Source organism: Lepus europaeus, chromosome 20, assembly GCF_033115175.1.
Source record: "Lepus europaeus isolate LE1 chromosome 20, mLepTim1.pri, whole genome shotgun sequence".
Taxonomy (NCBI): Eukaryota; Metazoa; Chordata; class Mammalia; order Lagomorpha; family Leporidae; genus Lepus; species Lepus europaeus.
This window is the reverse complement of record NC_084846.1, coordinates 65,105,290-65,123,112: the sequence shown is the minus strand read 5'-3', so window position 1 is coordinate 65,123,112 and position 17,823 is coordinate 65,105,290. Positions and strand designations below refer to the sequence as shown.

At 53.0% G+C, this 17,823-nt stretch overlaps 1 protein-coding gene across 1 annotated transcript in view; it reads right to left on the bottom strand.

Moving 5' to 3' along the window:
• Positions 1-17,823, bottom strand: part of ABCA13 (ATP binding cassette subfamily A member 13) — a 329,120-nt gene that overhangs the window by 185,425 nt on the left and 125,872 nt on the right. Inside the window, 4 exon segments of the mRNA XM_062178561.1 lie at positions 3,702-3,920; positions 6,696-6,876; positions 8,716-8,850; positions 17,015-17,146. Of these exon segments, the coding sequence (XP_062034545.1) occupies positions 3,702-3,920; positions 6,696-6,876; positions 8,716-8,850; positions 17,015-17,146 (667 nt within the window).

Here is a 17,823-nt window from a genome sequence, read left to right as displayed (position 1 = left end):
TAGCTGCCTTCCATGTGGGGAAGTGAGCAAGCGGTCTGGTGGTGCGTTCCAAGAACCAGGGCACCGTGTCCGATCTGCTCTCCACCAAGAGTTGGTCATGGAGGGCCGCACATCACTTCTGCCCAACGCTGCTTTCAGCCCCTGGCCTCTGAGGAACCCACGCCTCCAGCATGTCCTGAGCTTGTGACCTCCTCTCACTGTCATCTCTAACCACAGAATGCCCATCAGACCATCTAACCCTGCCCCTCTAGGATCCATGTGCCACCCCCCCCATGATGACCTCATCCATGTGAGCCCCATCAGACACTGATGCTCTGGAGGCAGCTTCCGGAATTACCCGGGCCCCTTCACCTACACCCCAGAGCAGGGTGCAGGTGCACCACCCGCCCTGCCTCCACGACTGAGTGTGTTTTCAAGCCACAATCCCCTGCACTCACTGGACTCAGGGGCAGCAACTCTCAAACTGCCTTCACCGCTCAGACCCTTGAGATCTCCCGGTGGACACCCACACACAGACAGGCCTCAGCCCTGCAAACAGGCCAGAAAGCCCCTCCCCCAGCAAGTCCCCTGCCTGCAGGTCTCTAACTCAGGTGTTGCAAGAATGATCAGCCCAAAGGAACGGCCACTGCTATGGGTCAGATTTGGCTCCCAAACACGTGTGAACTTTAAGTCCTGAAGTCACAAGCTCATGTACCAAGAGGTAGAAACTCAAGTCAATCAGCTATCCAGGAGACGACCTAGCGGGAGACGACCTAGCGGGAGACGACCTAGCGGGAGACAGACCTAGCGGGAGACGACCTAGCGGGAGACGACCTAGCGGGAGACGGACCTAGCGGGAGACGACCTAGCGGGAGCCAGACCTAGCGGGAGACGACCTAGCGGGAGACAGACCTAGCGGGAGACAGACCTAGCGGGAGACAGACCTAGCGGGAGACGGACCTAGCGGGAGACGACCTAGCGGGAGACGGACCTAGCGGGAGACGACCTAGCGGGAGACGACCCAGCGGGAGACGGACCTAGCGGGAGATGACCTAGCGGGAGACGGACCTAGCGGGAGACGGACCTAGCGGGAGACGGACCTAGCGGGAGACGACCGAGCAGGAGACGACCGAGCGGGAGACAGACCTAGCGGGAGACGACCTAGCGGGAAGTCCGTGGGCCACGGGGGCCTGCCCTTGGAAAGTAGTTCTTGTGAGCCGCTGGCTATGAAAGCCTGAGTTTGGGCCCGGCCTCTTTCTCTCCCTGGCTCACTCTGTGATCTGTCCACTGCACATACCCCCCTGTTGTCACCAATATCCTCACCCAACCAAAGGAGCCACCAAAACTGTGGGCTCAACAAACCTCTTCTCTTTGTATAGGTGGTTGTCTCTGGAGTCTTGTGATAACAGTGAAAAACTGCTTCAGTAATAGAGGACACTTTGCATCCAAGGGTCCTAGGTCAGGTCCAGGCTTCCCTGTAGAGGCTGCATGGCCCCCTCTCCCTGAATCTCCTGAAGCACCTGGCTCCTGGCTTCAGATCAGCGCAGTGCGCCGGCCGCATCGCGCTGACCGCAGCGGCCACTTGTGGGTGAACCAATGGAAAAAAGGAAGACCTTTGTCTCTCTCTCAGTGTCCACTCTGCCTATCACAAAAAAAAAGTCCTCGATGAACAGCAAGGGCCACCAGTTGCAGGTGTGAGCACAGGGGCAGAAGATCCCTTTGGGATGCCTGAGATAGACCCAGGGTGTTCTTCCCCCTGCCCCAGCCCACATGAGCTGCACAGCATCCCAGGGCATGGCAGGAGGAGATGTGGTCTTACCACAAAAGCAAATGCAGCAGTGAAGGGGAGCATGGCAGGAGTGCAGATGCCCAATTGAGACTTGGCCTCAGATGCCTCCAGGCCCCTCGAACTCATCTCTCTAGAGTGAGCTCCACCACTTCCTCTCCCCAGCCTCTCAGACTGGCTCCCCCTCTGTGTATTTTCAGTACAGGGCTACATTCTTCCTGCCTGAGCCAGAAATCTGAGAATTACCATGGCCCTTCCTTTGCTCTTACTCCCCACATGGGGTCAGCCTCTCTCCTTCCATCTCCCCATCCATGCACCTCTTGCAACCGCCTCTGCTCTACCCTCACACTTACCTTCCTGACCCAGTTCCCACCTGGACCAGGAAGCATGTCTGACCAGCTCACAGTGTGCCCATTTTACTGGGTCCCTCCTCACCTTAGCCCCCCGCACCCCGCACACTGACTGCCTAGTGGAGAGACCTAACTCCTCGTGAGGCTCACAAAGCCTGTCTGATGTGCCCCAGCCTCCCCCGCAGAAGGAAGGGTGGGGTGTTACATCATCATTCCAAACGCTCAACTTGGACTCCAGAAACACCACCCGAGACACATAATGTGCACAGCAATTCCAGGACTCATTCCTCTTCCCCTCTATGTTACAGGGCGGTGAATATCAAGGTGGAACCCTGCCACACTGACACAGGTCCTACAGGAAGTGGTAAAGAAGTGAGCTCCTACAAAACAGATGGCACCAAACACCTGCTTGTCTTCACCCTCAGGAAATACAGGACATAAACGCCAATTTTTACAAATAAAACTTGAAACAATGTGCAAGAGTTCGTGGAAGTCACATTTTCTCTAGATACGTGCAGTCACCATTTATAGACACACACTTGCCTGCGAGCAGCTCCCCTCCACCCTCCATGCTCCTGCCCTGGCTGACGCTTTGCTGTGCAAAGTCCATCAGGTTCACCAAGGATCCCGCACAGGGCCTGGGCCACGCCTTCCCTGCCACAGTTCTGAGTCAAGGGCCCACAGTGGCTGACGCCTCCACCCCAGTCACTGCCCTGGACTTTCACGGCTCCAGTTCCCCTCCAAGCCATCCTTGCAAGCTCACCACCTGCAAACACCACTTTGTTCTCTAACCAGGAACCGATGGCCTCTGCTTCTCCCTCTGCTCGAAGCTTCTACCAGTCTCCAGTGACAGGAGAGAATCTTCTGTAGGCCTTGCTGGCCATCCTGGACACCTCACTCCCTGTCCACCTCTCCTGGTGCCTGTGCTATGCTGTCTAACTCTAACCCTAACCCTACCCCCGAGGACCAGCCTTCTCTGGGGACCGACCAGGCTCCCTCCCATTCCCCAAGGCCTCACTGGAGTCTTCCCCTGCTTTCCTTGCACCCCTCACTGGTCAGCACGTGTTTCTTCCAGAACAGTCTTCAGATGTGGACTTCCCACTCCGCCCCTCTGGCACGACCACAGGTCAGGCTGCCATCAGCAACAGCCCTGTATCAGGTCCCTCCCCACGGCTGCGACATCTGCTCTGCTGTAGCAAGATCCATCTTCCATATCTCAGGCTAATCACAACCCCAACCCGCACATCAAAGCCCCTTAGCACGACCAGTCCATTCTCACATCCAGATGTCCTACAGGAGCCCCATGCTCAGACACACCAGGCATCCATGGACAGCCCATGCCACATTTTCCCATGTTGGCTCAGCTCCTCCTTGCTTCAAAGCCAAACCAAATGAATTCATTGTCTCCTCTTATAAGCCTCCCTGGTTCACCCAGAGATAGTGCCTGTGTCATCCTGTTGTGGTTAACAGTCACTTGCTTTTTTTGTTATCATAAGTACAGCCATAGACGGCTCTTAGATGTCTCTTCTGTAATCTCCATCTCACATCAGGCAGAGGCAGGGAGCAAGGAGAGAAGGGTCACTCACTTGGCCACCTGCTGCCGCAGCTCCTCCTGGGTCCACCACGGCGCCTTGATGGAGCCAAACAGTAGCAGGTGTTCCTGGACAGTGAGGCTGTCGAAGAGGACGTCGTGCTGCGGACACACCCCCAGCTCCCTTCTGACCTTGGACAGGTCTGTCTGCAGGTTCTTGCCATCGACGATGATGGTTCCAGAAGTGGGAGGGTGGAGCCCCGTCAACAAGGATCTGCCAGAGAAAAACAGTCAGTGTGGAACACACACTGCTCACCTGGCATCTGCACAGCTGGTTAAATGTCGTGCAGATCTTCAGGGCAGGGGCGGGGCTTGATCATGGTGAGGGCAAGCCTAGGTCCCTACCGTGTGGGGGGCTTTGGGGTGACAAAATCCTACTTTGCTTTTACAGATGCATGTGATTTTAGCTTTTTTTTTTTTTGCACCAAAATAAACTTATCTTTCAGCTCTGCTTTTCCAAAAACTTTTTGAAGTCCTCTAGTATTTACCCAAGTCTTCATAATTAGACATGAGTAAAACAGAAACACATACCTAGAGCTCCCAACCCGTGGCCAGTCTTCCTCAGCTCTGCCTGGGCCACCTGTCCACGTCAAAGTCACAAGAACTCCGGCAGCATCACCAAAACTCACTTGTCCCTGAAAGACGCCCGGAGATCGCCTGCCTCGCTCCACTTACTTCCTCAGGATGTGTAATACTTGGGCTCAAAATTGCTTTCTCGTTTTTAAAAAGTTAACCGGCCCCTACCCCCGAGAGCTAGCCAGTCCTCTCCTAGGCATTTATTCAAGAGAAGTGAGAGTGTGTGCCTACCCAGATATGTACACAGCCTCGTTCAGGATCTCTGAAAACCAGAAACAACCTCAGCTGCCACCAACAGGTGACGACACGTACAGACCACGGACCCTCAGCCACCCTCCGGACCAGGCGGCCGCTGTCACCACTGTGTGAGAGGAGCTGGGCACAGCTCCATGTCTACAAAATCCTAGGAAATCCAAACTGATTCACAGTGACACATGGCAGAGCAGCCGTCACTGGAGACCAGCACGAGGAGGACAAGGCCGGAATCATCCTCTTCTTCACTGTGGTGCCTGTTCCAGCATTAACCACACCCGCACCAGAGCTCACCACACCGCACAGGGACTGCTCACTGCACAGCAGCTGTACCTCGATGAGCTCCACTAGCAATTCTTTGCTATGTTATGTTCAAACCAATTTGGGGGACATTATAGGACCCCTCATTATCTGTGTGGGATTGGTCCCAGGACCCCCACGGATGACACAACCTGCAAACGCTCAAGTCCTGTATAGAAAACACGGCACCTGCACTGTAACCCATACAATCCTCCAATACACTTTTTTTTTTTTTTAAAAGATTTTAGCATTTGAAAGAGAGAGGTAGAGACAAAGAGAGAGGTCTTCCATCTACTGGTTCACTCCCCAAGTGGCTGCAACAGCCGACACTGAGCCTATCTACAGCCAGGAGGTTCTCCCAGGTCTCCCACAAGGGTGCAGGAACCCAAGGCCCTGGCCATCCTCTGTAGCTCTCCCAGGTGCATTAGCAGGGAGCTGGATTGGAAGTGGAGCAGCCGGGACTTGAACCAGCACTTTAAGGGATACCAGCACTGCAGGCTGGGACTTTAGCCCGCTGTACCACAGCGTCCGCCCCTCTATATTCCTTAAATCACCTCTAGACCTACTCTGCACAAGTCTCCAAGGTGTTCGTTTTAGTACTGAAGACCTCGCTGTTAATCGGCCTGTCAGCTAACACCTGTGGGAACCAAGCACTTAGGACTAAAGTGCCCTTCAAGGATACACTAAAAACAGCACGGCCAGTGAACGCAGAAACTTCGGGAAAGTCCGAGTACAACTCTCATCATCCGCGGAACAAGCGCTGCAGTGAAAGACACAGGCAGGGGTCTGAGCGGGACACGGCGGCTGGCCTCTCCATCTTCCCTTGTGCAACTTGTCTTTCAAACAACACAGCCAGGGAGCCCTTCAGTTCTTAGCCGCCACATCACAAAGAAAACCATCCACATTTCTCTTTGTTTTCAACAGGAAATGCTTTAAATTCTGTATCATTTTTCTACTTTCCTTAATTCTGAGGCAAAGTTCTTTCCATTGCTGTAACTAATTTATCCCTATACATTTAATAAGAACAAAAAGAAAGTAATTTTTCAAGAGCAACGTTCGGCAATTTTGGTGGTTCACCCCTAAGCAAACTACCGGTTCCACACCTGGCTCCAGGCCACGGATGACCTCACTTCCTGCTTCTCTGAGAACATAGGCTCTGATTCTCTCATCAACACAAAAATCAAATCTTAACAAGAAAACGAGGGAAACTCAAAACAGAAAGCAGAACATAAGAAAGAGTCCGCAGTTAAAAAACACGCAAATACCCTGATAGTCAGCTTCCCGGAGACACAAGCGACGGCACACACAGGACAGAAACGTCCCAGGTGGGGCAGGCATCTGGCACAGCAGTGTGAGCCCCTGAACCCCGGATGGGAGTCCTGGTTCAAGTCCCAGCTCCTCTGCTCCCAGCCCAGCCTCCCGATGATGCGCACCCCGGAGACGGCAGACGACCGCCCAGGTTCCCGGGACCCTGCCACCCACACGGGAGGCCGGTACTGTACTCCAGACTCCTGGTTCTGCTCTGACACTTAGGAGAGTGAACCTGTGGATGGGAAGCTCTCGGTATGTGTTATTTTCTGCAAGGTAGAAATAAATATATAACTTTCAATAAAAATGACTAAAAGGCTGAAGCAAAAACAAGGTGAATGTATGAGAGAGAAAAAAAGGACCGAAGATTTTAAGCACTCCACCGCTACCACCCTACCTCATGCGTGCGGCAGAGGTCGGAGGCGTCTGTGCCTCTTCCTGTCTCTAAAATCTCGCCGAGACTCAAACAGAGGGAACAGCCAAAGGAGAGCAAACCCCTGGTATCTGTAAGAATCAAATGCCCTGAGCCCTGGGCAGGGGACCAGGGACGCACATGATGGTGGTTTTCCCAGCACCGTTGGTCCCCAGCAGGGCGGCGATCTGGCCCCTGTGGAAGGTGAGGCTGAGGTCCTGGACGGCGGCCTTGTGGCCTTCGTAGTCCTTGGTCACAGACACCAGGGTGACTCCCAGATGGCCCCCTCTCGGCTCCCCTTCCCCATGTTGGGGCGGTGACCCTGTGAAGAGGACGACAACCAAGTTCATCATGAGAGCCCGAAGACAGGGCTGCACCCACACCAGGGACCCCTCCAGAGCCACGTTCCAGCTCCGTGAACAGGCAAAACCATTCAAGACTCTTCACTCGCAAAAGCGAGAAGCTACAGAATGGCAAAAATGAAGCGCAACCATGAATTTTAGGGCTTTGAGCCCCTGGAATACTCATTTTGTTAAAAAAAAAAAAAAGACATATATGTGTATGGGGACAGAAAAAACACCAAAATATTCACAGGAAACTACTTCCTACAGAGCTGAGAGGTCCCAAGCTTTCTAGGGATCCATATTTAAACTTGTTGAATCAGGAAAAAAGAAAATTGGTTCCAATGTTGACTCAGACGAAAACCACTCTGAGAGGAGCCTGCTGGTCTGATACGGCCACCATTACAGGCTCCCTCTCGAGAGCCCACAGGGGCAGGCGAGGACCACAGGACGGGAGGACGGGGGGCCGGGGACAGTCCTGCGCTGTCCCTCCTGAGATACCCTCCCCCTCCCCGCTCTCCTCTCTCCCCTCCCCCCTGCTCTCCCAGTCCTGAGAGGCAGTGATACCCTCCCCTCCCCCCTCCCCCCTCCCCCCTGCTCTCCCAGTCCTGAGAGGCAGTGATACCCTCCCCTCCCCCCTCCCCCCTCCCCCCTGCTCTCCCAGTCCTGAGAGGCAGTGATACCCTCCCCGCCCCCTCACCCCTCCCCTCCCCCCTCCCCCCCCGCTCTCCCAGTCCTGAGAGGCAGTGATACCCTCCCCGCCCCCTCACCCCTCCCCTCCCCCCTCCCCCCTGCTCTCCCAGTCCTGAGAGGCAGTGATACCCTCCCCTCCCCCCTCACCCCTCCACTCCCCCCTCCTCTCCCAGTCCTGAGAGGCAGTGATACCCTCCCCTCCCCCCTCCCCTCCCCCCTCCCCCCTGCTCTCCCAGTCCTGAGAGGCAGTGATACCCTCCCCTCCCCCCTCACCCCTCCCCCTCCTCCCCACCCCTTCCCCTCCCAGTCCTGAGAGGCAGTGATACCCTCCCCTCCCCCCTCCCCCCTGCTCTCCCAGTCCTGAGAGGCAGTGATACCCTCCCCTCCCCCCTCCCCCCTGCTCTCCCAGTCCTGAGAGGCAGTGATACCCTCCCCTCCCCCCTCCCCCCTGCTCTCCCAGTCCTGAGAGGCAGTGATACCCTCCCCGCCCCCCTCACCCCTCCCCTCCCCCCTCCTCTCCCAGTCCTGAGAGGCAGTGATACCCTCCCCGCCCCCCTCCCCCCTGCTCTCCCAGTCCTGAGAGGCAGTGATACCCTCCCCTCCCCCCTCACCCCTCCCCTCACCCCTCCCCTCACCCCTCCCCTCTCCCCCCCAGTCCTGAGAGGCAGTGATACCCTCCCCTCCCCCCTCCCCCCTCCCCTCCCCCTCCCCCCTGCTCTCCCAGTCCTGAGAGGCAGTCATACCCTCCCCTCCCCCCTCATCCCTCCCCTCCCCCCGCCCCCAGCACTGAATCCGCTGGCACCGTGCAGGCGTCCACACACTTGCCAAGGGCATCAATGCCCAGGCGCTGCCCCCTTTGCTCTGTTCTCTTTCTTGTGTTTATTTTTGGACTGAGGTCCAACCTCACTGAAGCACAACGCCGCCTAGAACAGACGACTACAATGAGAGTTGAAGGAGGTACTGGGGACCCCACAGCGCACGTGTCCGGGGCGCTGCCTGCAGTGCCGCTCTGGACCTGCTTCCAAGCCCAAGGCAGCTGAAGCCGAGCATCTGGGAACCCGCCCAGCTAGTGAGGCTCAGCCTGAAATGGATAGCCACCACGTGTCCAGGAGGCCACTGCCACGCACCTCTGTGGCCGCGGTTCTCACCGACGAAGGGGCTGGAGCCCGGGGAGCTCGGCCGCTTCTCCAGGAAGCCGCACAGGCTCCTCCAGTACGAGCCGGTGATGGGAAAATACCAGGGTCTCCTCACTCCGAAGCTTCCTGGAGAAAGAAGATGCCGTGACAAACACGCCAGGTGCTTCTCTGATCAAGAGTCTGTTGTAAAATACTGTAACTCTGGAACCAGAGTCGTGACACAGTGGGCTAAGCCACCACCTGCGGCACTGGCATCCCACATCGGAGTCCCAGCTGCTCTGTGTCCGATCCAGCTCCCTGCTAATGCACCTGGGAAAGCAGCAGAAGATGGCCCAAGTGCTTGTGGGAGACCCTGAGAGAGCTCCTGGCTCCCGACTTCAGCCTGGCCCAGCTCCAGACTTTGCAGCCATCTGGGGAGTAGAGCAGCAGATGGAAGATCTCACTCTGTCAATCTGCCTTTCAAATAAATAAATCTTTATAAAAATAAGATGCCTTAGTAATAGAGTCTTCACGGGACCGTTTCTATTTGCAGTCTGGGAGACAGACCTGGACTGGACGCTCCTGCTTGTCCCGAGCCACGCCCCCGGCCGGCCCTCGGAGTGGGTGAGCACTCCATCAGCCCTCTCCAGGGAGCCTTCCTGCCCACCCCACACTGCCCTCTTTTTGCTACTGCTCTTCCTCTGCCTGGCTCTGCTGTCTGTGCGGGTTCCTGGCCAAGAGGAACAGCATGACGTACATGTGTGAAGGAACAAACCAACCCAAAGCCCCACATAGAACCCGCAACGCTAACATTTCCAGAGGAAACCACATCGACCTTCTCCAAACGTGTTCTCCAAATTCACTTCCGTCTTTCTCCTAGCCACTTTGTCATCCTTACATGTCGAAATGAAAGGGGATTTAATTATTAACATGTCCCGGTTTTGTTTAACATCTCTACCCTAGCTTTCGGCTGAGGAGCGCATGGACATAAAATCCTGAACTGCAAGAGAGTGAAATGAAAAGGTCTCCTTGCAGACCAGGACCACACTTGGCACGTCACGTAAGAGTGAAGGCTCCAAGTGCTCCCGCACTCCAGTCTCAAGACTCAGGGAGGACCCCGTGCTCAGAGGGAAGTGGGGTGCACAACTGCTGCCAGCACCAGGCTGACCCTGACTGCAGGCCGACCTGCTCCCCTAAAAACCCACCTGCTGATGTCCTGATCCCAGTATGCACAATGTGGCCTTAAGAAGCCATTAAGGCAAATGAGGTCACAAGGGCAAGTCCCAGCCCAGCGTGACTGCTGTCCCCGTAGGAGGAGGAGATCAGGACACAGAGGGAGGACCACGTGAGGACACGGGGACGATGCCGTCTGCGATCCAAGCTGAGCCTGCAGAGGTGACGACCTGCTGACACCCTGACCTCAGGCTTCTGCCTCCCAGGCTGAGACACAACACACTTCCATCGTGTAAGCCATGTGCTCCGTGGTATTGTGCCACGGCCACCACAGCCAACGAATGCAGGCTGGGGTCCGCCACGGGCACCACAGCCAACGGATGCAGGCTGGGGTCCGCCACGGGCACCACAGCCAACGGATGCAGGCTGGGGTCTGCCATGGGCACCACAGCCAACGGATGCAGGCTGGGGTCCGCATGGCCACTACAGCCAACGAATGCAGGCTGGGGTCCGCCATGGCCACTACAGCCAATGAATGCAGGCTGGGGTCCACCATGGCCACCACAGCCAACGGATGCAGGCTGGGGTCCGCCATGGCCACCACAGCCAACGGATGCAGGCTGGGGTCCGCCATGGCCACTACAGCCAACGGATGCAGGCTGGGGTCTGCCATGGCCACCACAGCCAACGAATGCAGGCTGGGGTCCTCCAAGACCCCAGCAAAGTTACAGCCCCTGCTTCGGAGGAAGGGGTGAGTAGCATGGGAATGGTTAGGGCCCCTCTGAGGCCAGCCTTGCACAGGCTCCTGGTTCCAGGTGCTGCCTCAGGTCTTTGTGTTCATGCACATAGTCTTGAGCCCACCCGTGTGCCACAGACCATTAGCACCTGGATGGTGAAGAGGGAGGGGGAACAAGACCTGTCCATTGACCTCCTGCCGGGGCCCCAGCCTCCCCTCTCACCGACCTGCCTATCTGAACACACACACCAGTGAGGAAACTCTGGGGTACCCTTCCTCCGACGAGCACAGAGACTTGCCCTCACACCAGCTCCCTGGGTTCTTACCGAACAGGCCCTCGTTCGTGCACACGAGAACAAGGAGTGTGTGGAAACGCGAGGAGATAATAAGCAAACAAAGGCAGCAGGAAGACTCTGCAGGCACTGGCACTGCCTTTGCTGTCCCTCACTCCTGACAGAGCAGGTGGCCAGCCAAGCGGCCTCCCAAGCGCCGGACCGTGCGATGGCACCACCCTCTGTGAGGGAGCCAGTCGGCACTGGGACTCAGATGCCTTAGAACATGTGTAGATTTTGAATGAGTGATTGCAGCTCTGGGAATCTGATGGCAAGGTGGGAACAGAGATCCGACACTGACACCTTCCCTGGGCATTATTTATAAGGGGAAAAGGCAGAAATCACTCAAACCTGCACAGGAGGAGGAAGGTTCGGGAAATTGCTACTTTCATTTAATGCAACGCTGAGCAGCCACTAATTCAAAGCTATGAATCAGTGCTTTGATAAAGTATTGTTAAGGCACAGAGGAAACTATAGATATAGTACGATCCTACCTGTATACAGGAAAGCACTTGGAAATAGACTTGGAAGGACAGACGTCAGGTCTCGTCAGGGAGACGGGAAAACTGAACGTGGGCCCGGCTTGCTCATACACGAGAGGACCTTGCAACCTTCGGTGAGGAGCGGATCTGTCCAACGCACCAGAGCCCACCTTTCTGGGCCACTTGGAGCAGAGTGGTGCCCGCGTGCACAACAGAGGGGAGAGGGCTGAGCAGTAGCCCACAAGGAAGCCCTGAAGCAGAACCTCCTTCTCCACAGGGAAACACGGTTTCACAAAATGACTTTCAAACGTAGACCATGACCCCAAGTGATGACTACCACGCCTGTGTGCACAGACGTGTACCTGCACGTGTGCACATGTGAGAATATATGCACATATACACACATGCATTTGTGTGCACAGCTAAAAAACAGGGTTGCCAGTCTCCTGGACTGGTGGAGACCCCAAAGACAGCAAGAGGGAAGAGAACTGAACCCCCAGGGCGTGCACTGACATGGAACATAGGTAGGACTTCCCACAGAGGGAAACGTGCAAGAAAGAAAAAGCAGAGAAGGGGGCGGACTTGCTACATTTAGCAAATTCAAATACAGGACATCTAATTCCATTTAAACTTCAGACACACCAAGAATGTTTTAATCTGTGATGCCTTGTGTTTTACTGGGTGTACCAGACACATGGGAACCACGTGGCTAGAGCAGAGTGAGCAGCTACGGACGCCAGCCTCGACTGCAGGCACTCTGGAGTGGGGATGCCCACCACGTGGGGAAGAGCAGGGTCTATCTGGCTTCTTTTTAGAAAGGGTAATTCTGTGTTAACGAAGGGGAGTAGATCGCAGGGGTGTGGGCAGGTGGGGGCCTGGAGCTGTGGCAGCACTGAATGGTCCAATTTAGGTGCTCAGAGACTGGACCAGGGCAAGGGCCTCAGGGACAAACAGGAGAGACACAGGAGGGACGACCAAAGGAATCAGGGCTAAACTGAAGAGTCAGGGTTGATTTGCTGAGCAAACCACCTTGGTCCTAGCCTGCCTGCTCTCTAAAACCCTCTTAATCAGCTGATCAATCTACGTGAAGCAGCGGCGGTCAGCTCCAGGTGGGCTCACAGCTCTCGGCCCCCGGGCAGCCCTGCAGGCCACTGCTGCCTACAGTCTGAACTTGGTGCTGTGAGCTGTGCAGGCACAGGCGCCCGCTCACATCACCATGATCCTCCTCAAGGGGAGGATCATTAGCACTGCCCACCCCCAGGACCGTCAGTAACAAAAACGTCACTGAAATTAGAATGAGCGGAATCCAGTGTAACTGGCAGCTCATAAAGAGTTTACAACACAAAAACTCTCTGAAGGACCAGGTGCTTGCTTGTGAGCTCTGCTGTGGAACAGGAGGCTGCTGATGCCAGGGAGGCCTGCAGGTTGGAACAACCCAGGGCCGGACAAGCACAGGGAACCTTTGGGGTCAAGCCTGCACGATCGCATTGTGCATGCATTTTGCATTTTTTTTTTTTGGTGATTCGGTAGTTGCCACTTAACATTATGACTTGGTTTTCCCTTCTTCTCCACATCTCCCTACACTAATCATCTTCATATTTGCTGGCCAATAAGAACGTCATCCTCTGTGCATTTTCAATTCTATGCTCTTGTGGAACTTAAACCTTTCACAGGCTGATGAAGTATAAGCTTTTCTTTTTCACTGAAAGGTTTGGTCAAATCACTTGCTGGTATGTCTATTGAGTTATGCTTTATAAATTTGACTTGAGAATTTTAACTTTTTCTTTAATGTCAAACAGATGTGATAAGCATCTAACCTTCCATAATTTTATTTGGATATTTTGAAATATTGATTAAATTCCTAAAAAGGCAAGTTATAAATTTTTATTATTTATGTCTTTAGCGTTCTGTTTGGGAAAGCCTTCCCCTATTTCTAAAATGTATTTCATTTTTAATATTTTTAAGAATTTTATTATAGATTTATGAATGAGAGTTTATTTTCCTAATAGACTAAAGAATAACATATCCCTTGCTGGTGATTAAAATTTATATCTTCACACGGCACAAGTTATTGCATGCCCTGGGTCGTCAAACTTCAGACACACCAAGCTGTTCCCCAGCTCCCCTGCCAGACACAAGCACCCCCAGTGTTTTAAACCTTGGTGATTTATAGTGAGGTTTTACATAAGCAACAGTCACCGGTCCTCCTCATGATTTTTGATAACTCTGGTCACTATCTCTCACTCATATTTCTGACTATGCATTTGTGGCATTTTCATGTAAGTGATTTGCATAAGTTCCATTACATTACACTGACATAATGTCACATAGTAAGTGTTACACCACTTAATGTTACAGAAATTCATCTATGGATTTGGAGAAAATCAACAAACTTCATTAATATCCCCACTCAATAGGAGCATCCGTTCCCATTTATGCAGATCTGTGTTGTACTGATTGACACTTGTTGTATCAGCAGCACAGGCTCCCTTACCACAGAACCTGCTGAGGTCCTGGAGGTGCAGCTGCTCTCTGCTGCTGGCACACAGCAGCGCTGCCGGCTGGCGCGTGTCTGTGCTCAGTCATCCGATTGGCTGTCCCGGTTTTCAGTCGCTTTTCTCATAAACTAGACATAATGATGGTGTTGCCTCCTTTTTGATATCTCTATGAAGGGTCTTCAAAAAGCTTATGGAAAACCCATATGATGAAAAAAACTACACATGGATTTCTACTTTTTTTGCACCAAAATAAATTTGTTTTTACTCCATTTTCTCATAAGGTCTTTAAAGCCTCGTTATATTTAATGTATTTTTTGCCATTCCCTATTTTCAGAGCTTTCATCTCTACACGTAACTTCGTGCCCACCCAAGCTCATGGAAAACAGCACCGGCCTCAGCCGGCCTGCAGCACTGGACGAGGGAGCGCTGTCCAGGGTGCTGAGGAGCATCCCTCCCCGGAAGCCGGCCCTTCCCTCTCCTGCAGCTCCTGCCTCCGATCACCAGCACACACGTGTGCTGCTCACACCTTAGTACTGATTCCCATGATGACAGCATCCACACAGGTCACGGCTACATCTCCTTTCTGTCCAAATTTCATTCCCTCAGGCTGCACTGGGCTGAGGAGCTGGCACAGATCCAGGAAGGCTTTCCCATTACCACTCTCTCCATCCATCCATCCACTCACCAACCACCCCTCCTCTCACTTTCCACTTCCCTCTCCCTGGTCTTTATGCATCTCTGTCTCTCCTTGTCTTTGATTCTCTCTCTCTTCCTCCCTTTCTTGCCCCCCCCCTTCTGTCTTATCTCACCCTCCTCCCCCCTTTTCTCTTTTCTGAACCTTGGTCTTTCAGGATCAGCAGTGAGCCTGGCTGGACTTGCTCCCTGGGAGAGCCCAGCAGCCTGTGGGAGCTGACTGCTCGCCTCTGGTCTGAAGTCTGGTAGGACCTTTCACTGCTGAATTCACGGTGGGACTGGGGGAAGCTCTGGCTGAGGATGGGGAACTCCTTTTCTTTACTAGAGAACATCAAAATCGTGCCGCAGATCCTCACACTGGGTCCTGAGGTGGAGGGAAAGCCAGAGCCGAGTCCTGGACTCATCTGTCTTCCTTGGAGCACTGCCCAGGGCCGTCCGACTGCTGCTCTCTGTGGTCCCTGTTCTTGGCTTCGAGACGCCTGCCGCTTCATATCCAGATCCAGGTTCTTCTGGACAGTGCTTCCTCTGCAGACCCACGTTTCTTCCCCTTGGCAAGCGACTGTCCCTTTGCCTTGCATCCCATCCATCCTGCTCCCTCAGGCTCGCTCCTCTCATCACATATGGGCAATTCTACAAGTGCGTCAATGGGAAATGATCAAGTTCCACCTCATGGTCCACATTTGGCTCCTCCTGACTTCATGTCTCCTAATTGTGAACGGATTTAAAGGGCACCTATTTCTCTGCAGTTAAAACAAGCAAGACTGCATTGGCCTGGTTAGGTCCCCAGGGCCTCAGTTCTTCAGGGATGGACTCAATGGCTGGTGTCACAGGTTATAGAAGTGTTTTAAATCTGATGGAGCTTTTGTTGAGAAGCAAAGTTTTTCTTTTTTTTTTTAAGATTAATTTATTTGAATGAGTTACACAGAGAGAGGAGAGGCAGAGAGAGGTCTTTCATCACTGGTTCACTCCCCAGTTGGCTGCAACAGCCGGAGCTATGCTGTGCACCCACATGAGTGCAGGGGCCCAAGGATTTGGGCCATCTTCCACTGCTTTCCCAGGCCACAGCAGAGAGCTGGATCAGAAGTGGAACAGCCGAGACTTGAACTGGTGCCCATATTGGATGCCGGCACTGCAGGTGGTAGCCTTACTAGCTACACCACAGCGCTGGCCCCAGCAAAGTTTAATTGCCTTTTAATCACATTTTTCTTTAAACACGTTTGAAGCCTCCTGTTATATGATCAAAAGTGATCTTTCTTATTCTCAGTTTTAAAAGTTAGATGCCAGGGCCAGCACTGTAACATAGCGGGTAAAGCCACTGCCTGCAGTGCTGGAATCCCATATGGGCACCGGTTCGAGCTCTGGCTGCTCCACTTCCAATCCAGCTCTCTGCTATGACCTAGAAAGCAGTAGAAGATGCCCAGGTGCTTAGACCACTGCATCCATGGGAGACCCAGAAGAAGCTCCTGGCTCCCGGCTTCAGAATGGCCCAGCTCTGACCATTGTGGCCATTTAGGGAGTGAACCAGCAGATGGAAATGCACGCACTGTCTCTGCCTCTCTGTAACTCTGCCTTTCAAATAAATAAATCTTAAAAAAAAAAAAGCAAAGAAAGATCCGATTTCTACTTGCTTAGATCCCATTTGAAAAAAAAAAAAATTAGATGCCACTTCCTTTTGGAAAGTATAGATGGCACCACTGAAACGCTATTTCTAAATGAAATTTAACAATGCTTGAAGTGCATTGATTTCTGCTCTGTTTGGCCTAAATGTAAGAAGTAAAGGTGCCCCTGGCTCTTTCCCTCCTGACACAGCAGGGAGACCACTGTCCTCGGTGGCCTCCCCGGTCCTCCAGTCCTCCCTTCAGAGAGAGGAGGCATGTCTCGGGAAACCTGCATGTGTCACACACCACTGACAGCCCTGGCTCTGGAGGCAGCACCCAACCCCCAGCCCACCCAGTCTCACAGACCCCACACCCTGCCTGGCTTCATCCCACATTCTGCTGACCACCAACCTATGGCCAGCTACAAGTTTGGCCTCTTCACTGCCCAATGCTCCCCAACACCTGGCCAGACTTCCTTGCTATCTGGAGCCAACACCACATGGACCCCAGACTCTCCTGCTCACCTCCACATACCCTGGAAGTTTCTCTAACGAGTTAACAAAAGTCCACTTGGGGAGCAACCAGGGACCTGGGAATTCCATCCCGGTGAACTGTCACATGGCCTTTGACCCTTATTCTGCAGGAAAAAGCACCAGGTTTTACCCAGAAATCCACAGTTCCTTTAAAATGATGTCTAAAGACTTTCCCTTTCTGTGGTCTTCCTTGAAGAATAATTAATATTAATGTGTATGGGTTTAACCTATTCATTTTGTTGCTTTGTGAAGTGCTCAATTCTTACCAGGAATCAAGTTGCTTAAGTACCATCCACATAAGAAATAAAGGCTTGAATCAAAGAGAATCATCCAACAAACCCAGCCGAATGTCATGCCCCCGCGTTCCGGAGCCTGGTACATATTACTCCACTGGATCCCTGGCAGGAGGAAAGGGTCAGAGTCAGAACCGGGCACCCTCACTCCCTGCAGGCCCTGCTGACAGGCGCTGATTAGCTCTTCAGGCTCAAGTAGGGCTGAATGTGGCTAAAGCCAAAGGGAAGCCAGCACCACTGCCATAACCCTGCAGAGGAAATGCTGGCTGCAGGCTCACGTGGAATGGTCGTTAATGTTTTAATATCAAACACTTAAAACCATTTAAAGTCAGTTGACTTGTATCTGGCTTTGCTTACTCAACTAAATCCATTGTGGGGATGCTAAGCATGTTTGTAAAAAATAAAGAGGTCTCCTTGAGAACCCAAATTCTTGCAATATATTCCTGGATTAAACATATTTCTCTAAGTTTCCCTGTGGTATACGCTTGAAGTCAAAAAGACACAAGATTTAATCAGTGCGGACTTGTTATGATCATTTTTCCCCTCTATCTTCTTTTCCAGTTGAATTTAGAGATGAGTTCCAGGAATACAGAGAACATCATTCAGGATTACCCATCTGTTAAAACACGAATTTTACTGGAAGAGTTAGAGACTATAAGGCCAGTGCAGATTAATGCAAGAAGTTCACTTTTGGGTTATATTTTTCCTGTAAATATTTTCAAAAACACATTCAAACCCCACATACACATCTAAGAAACATGCACCTATCTACTGAAGGATTG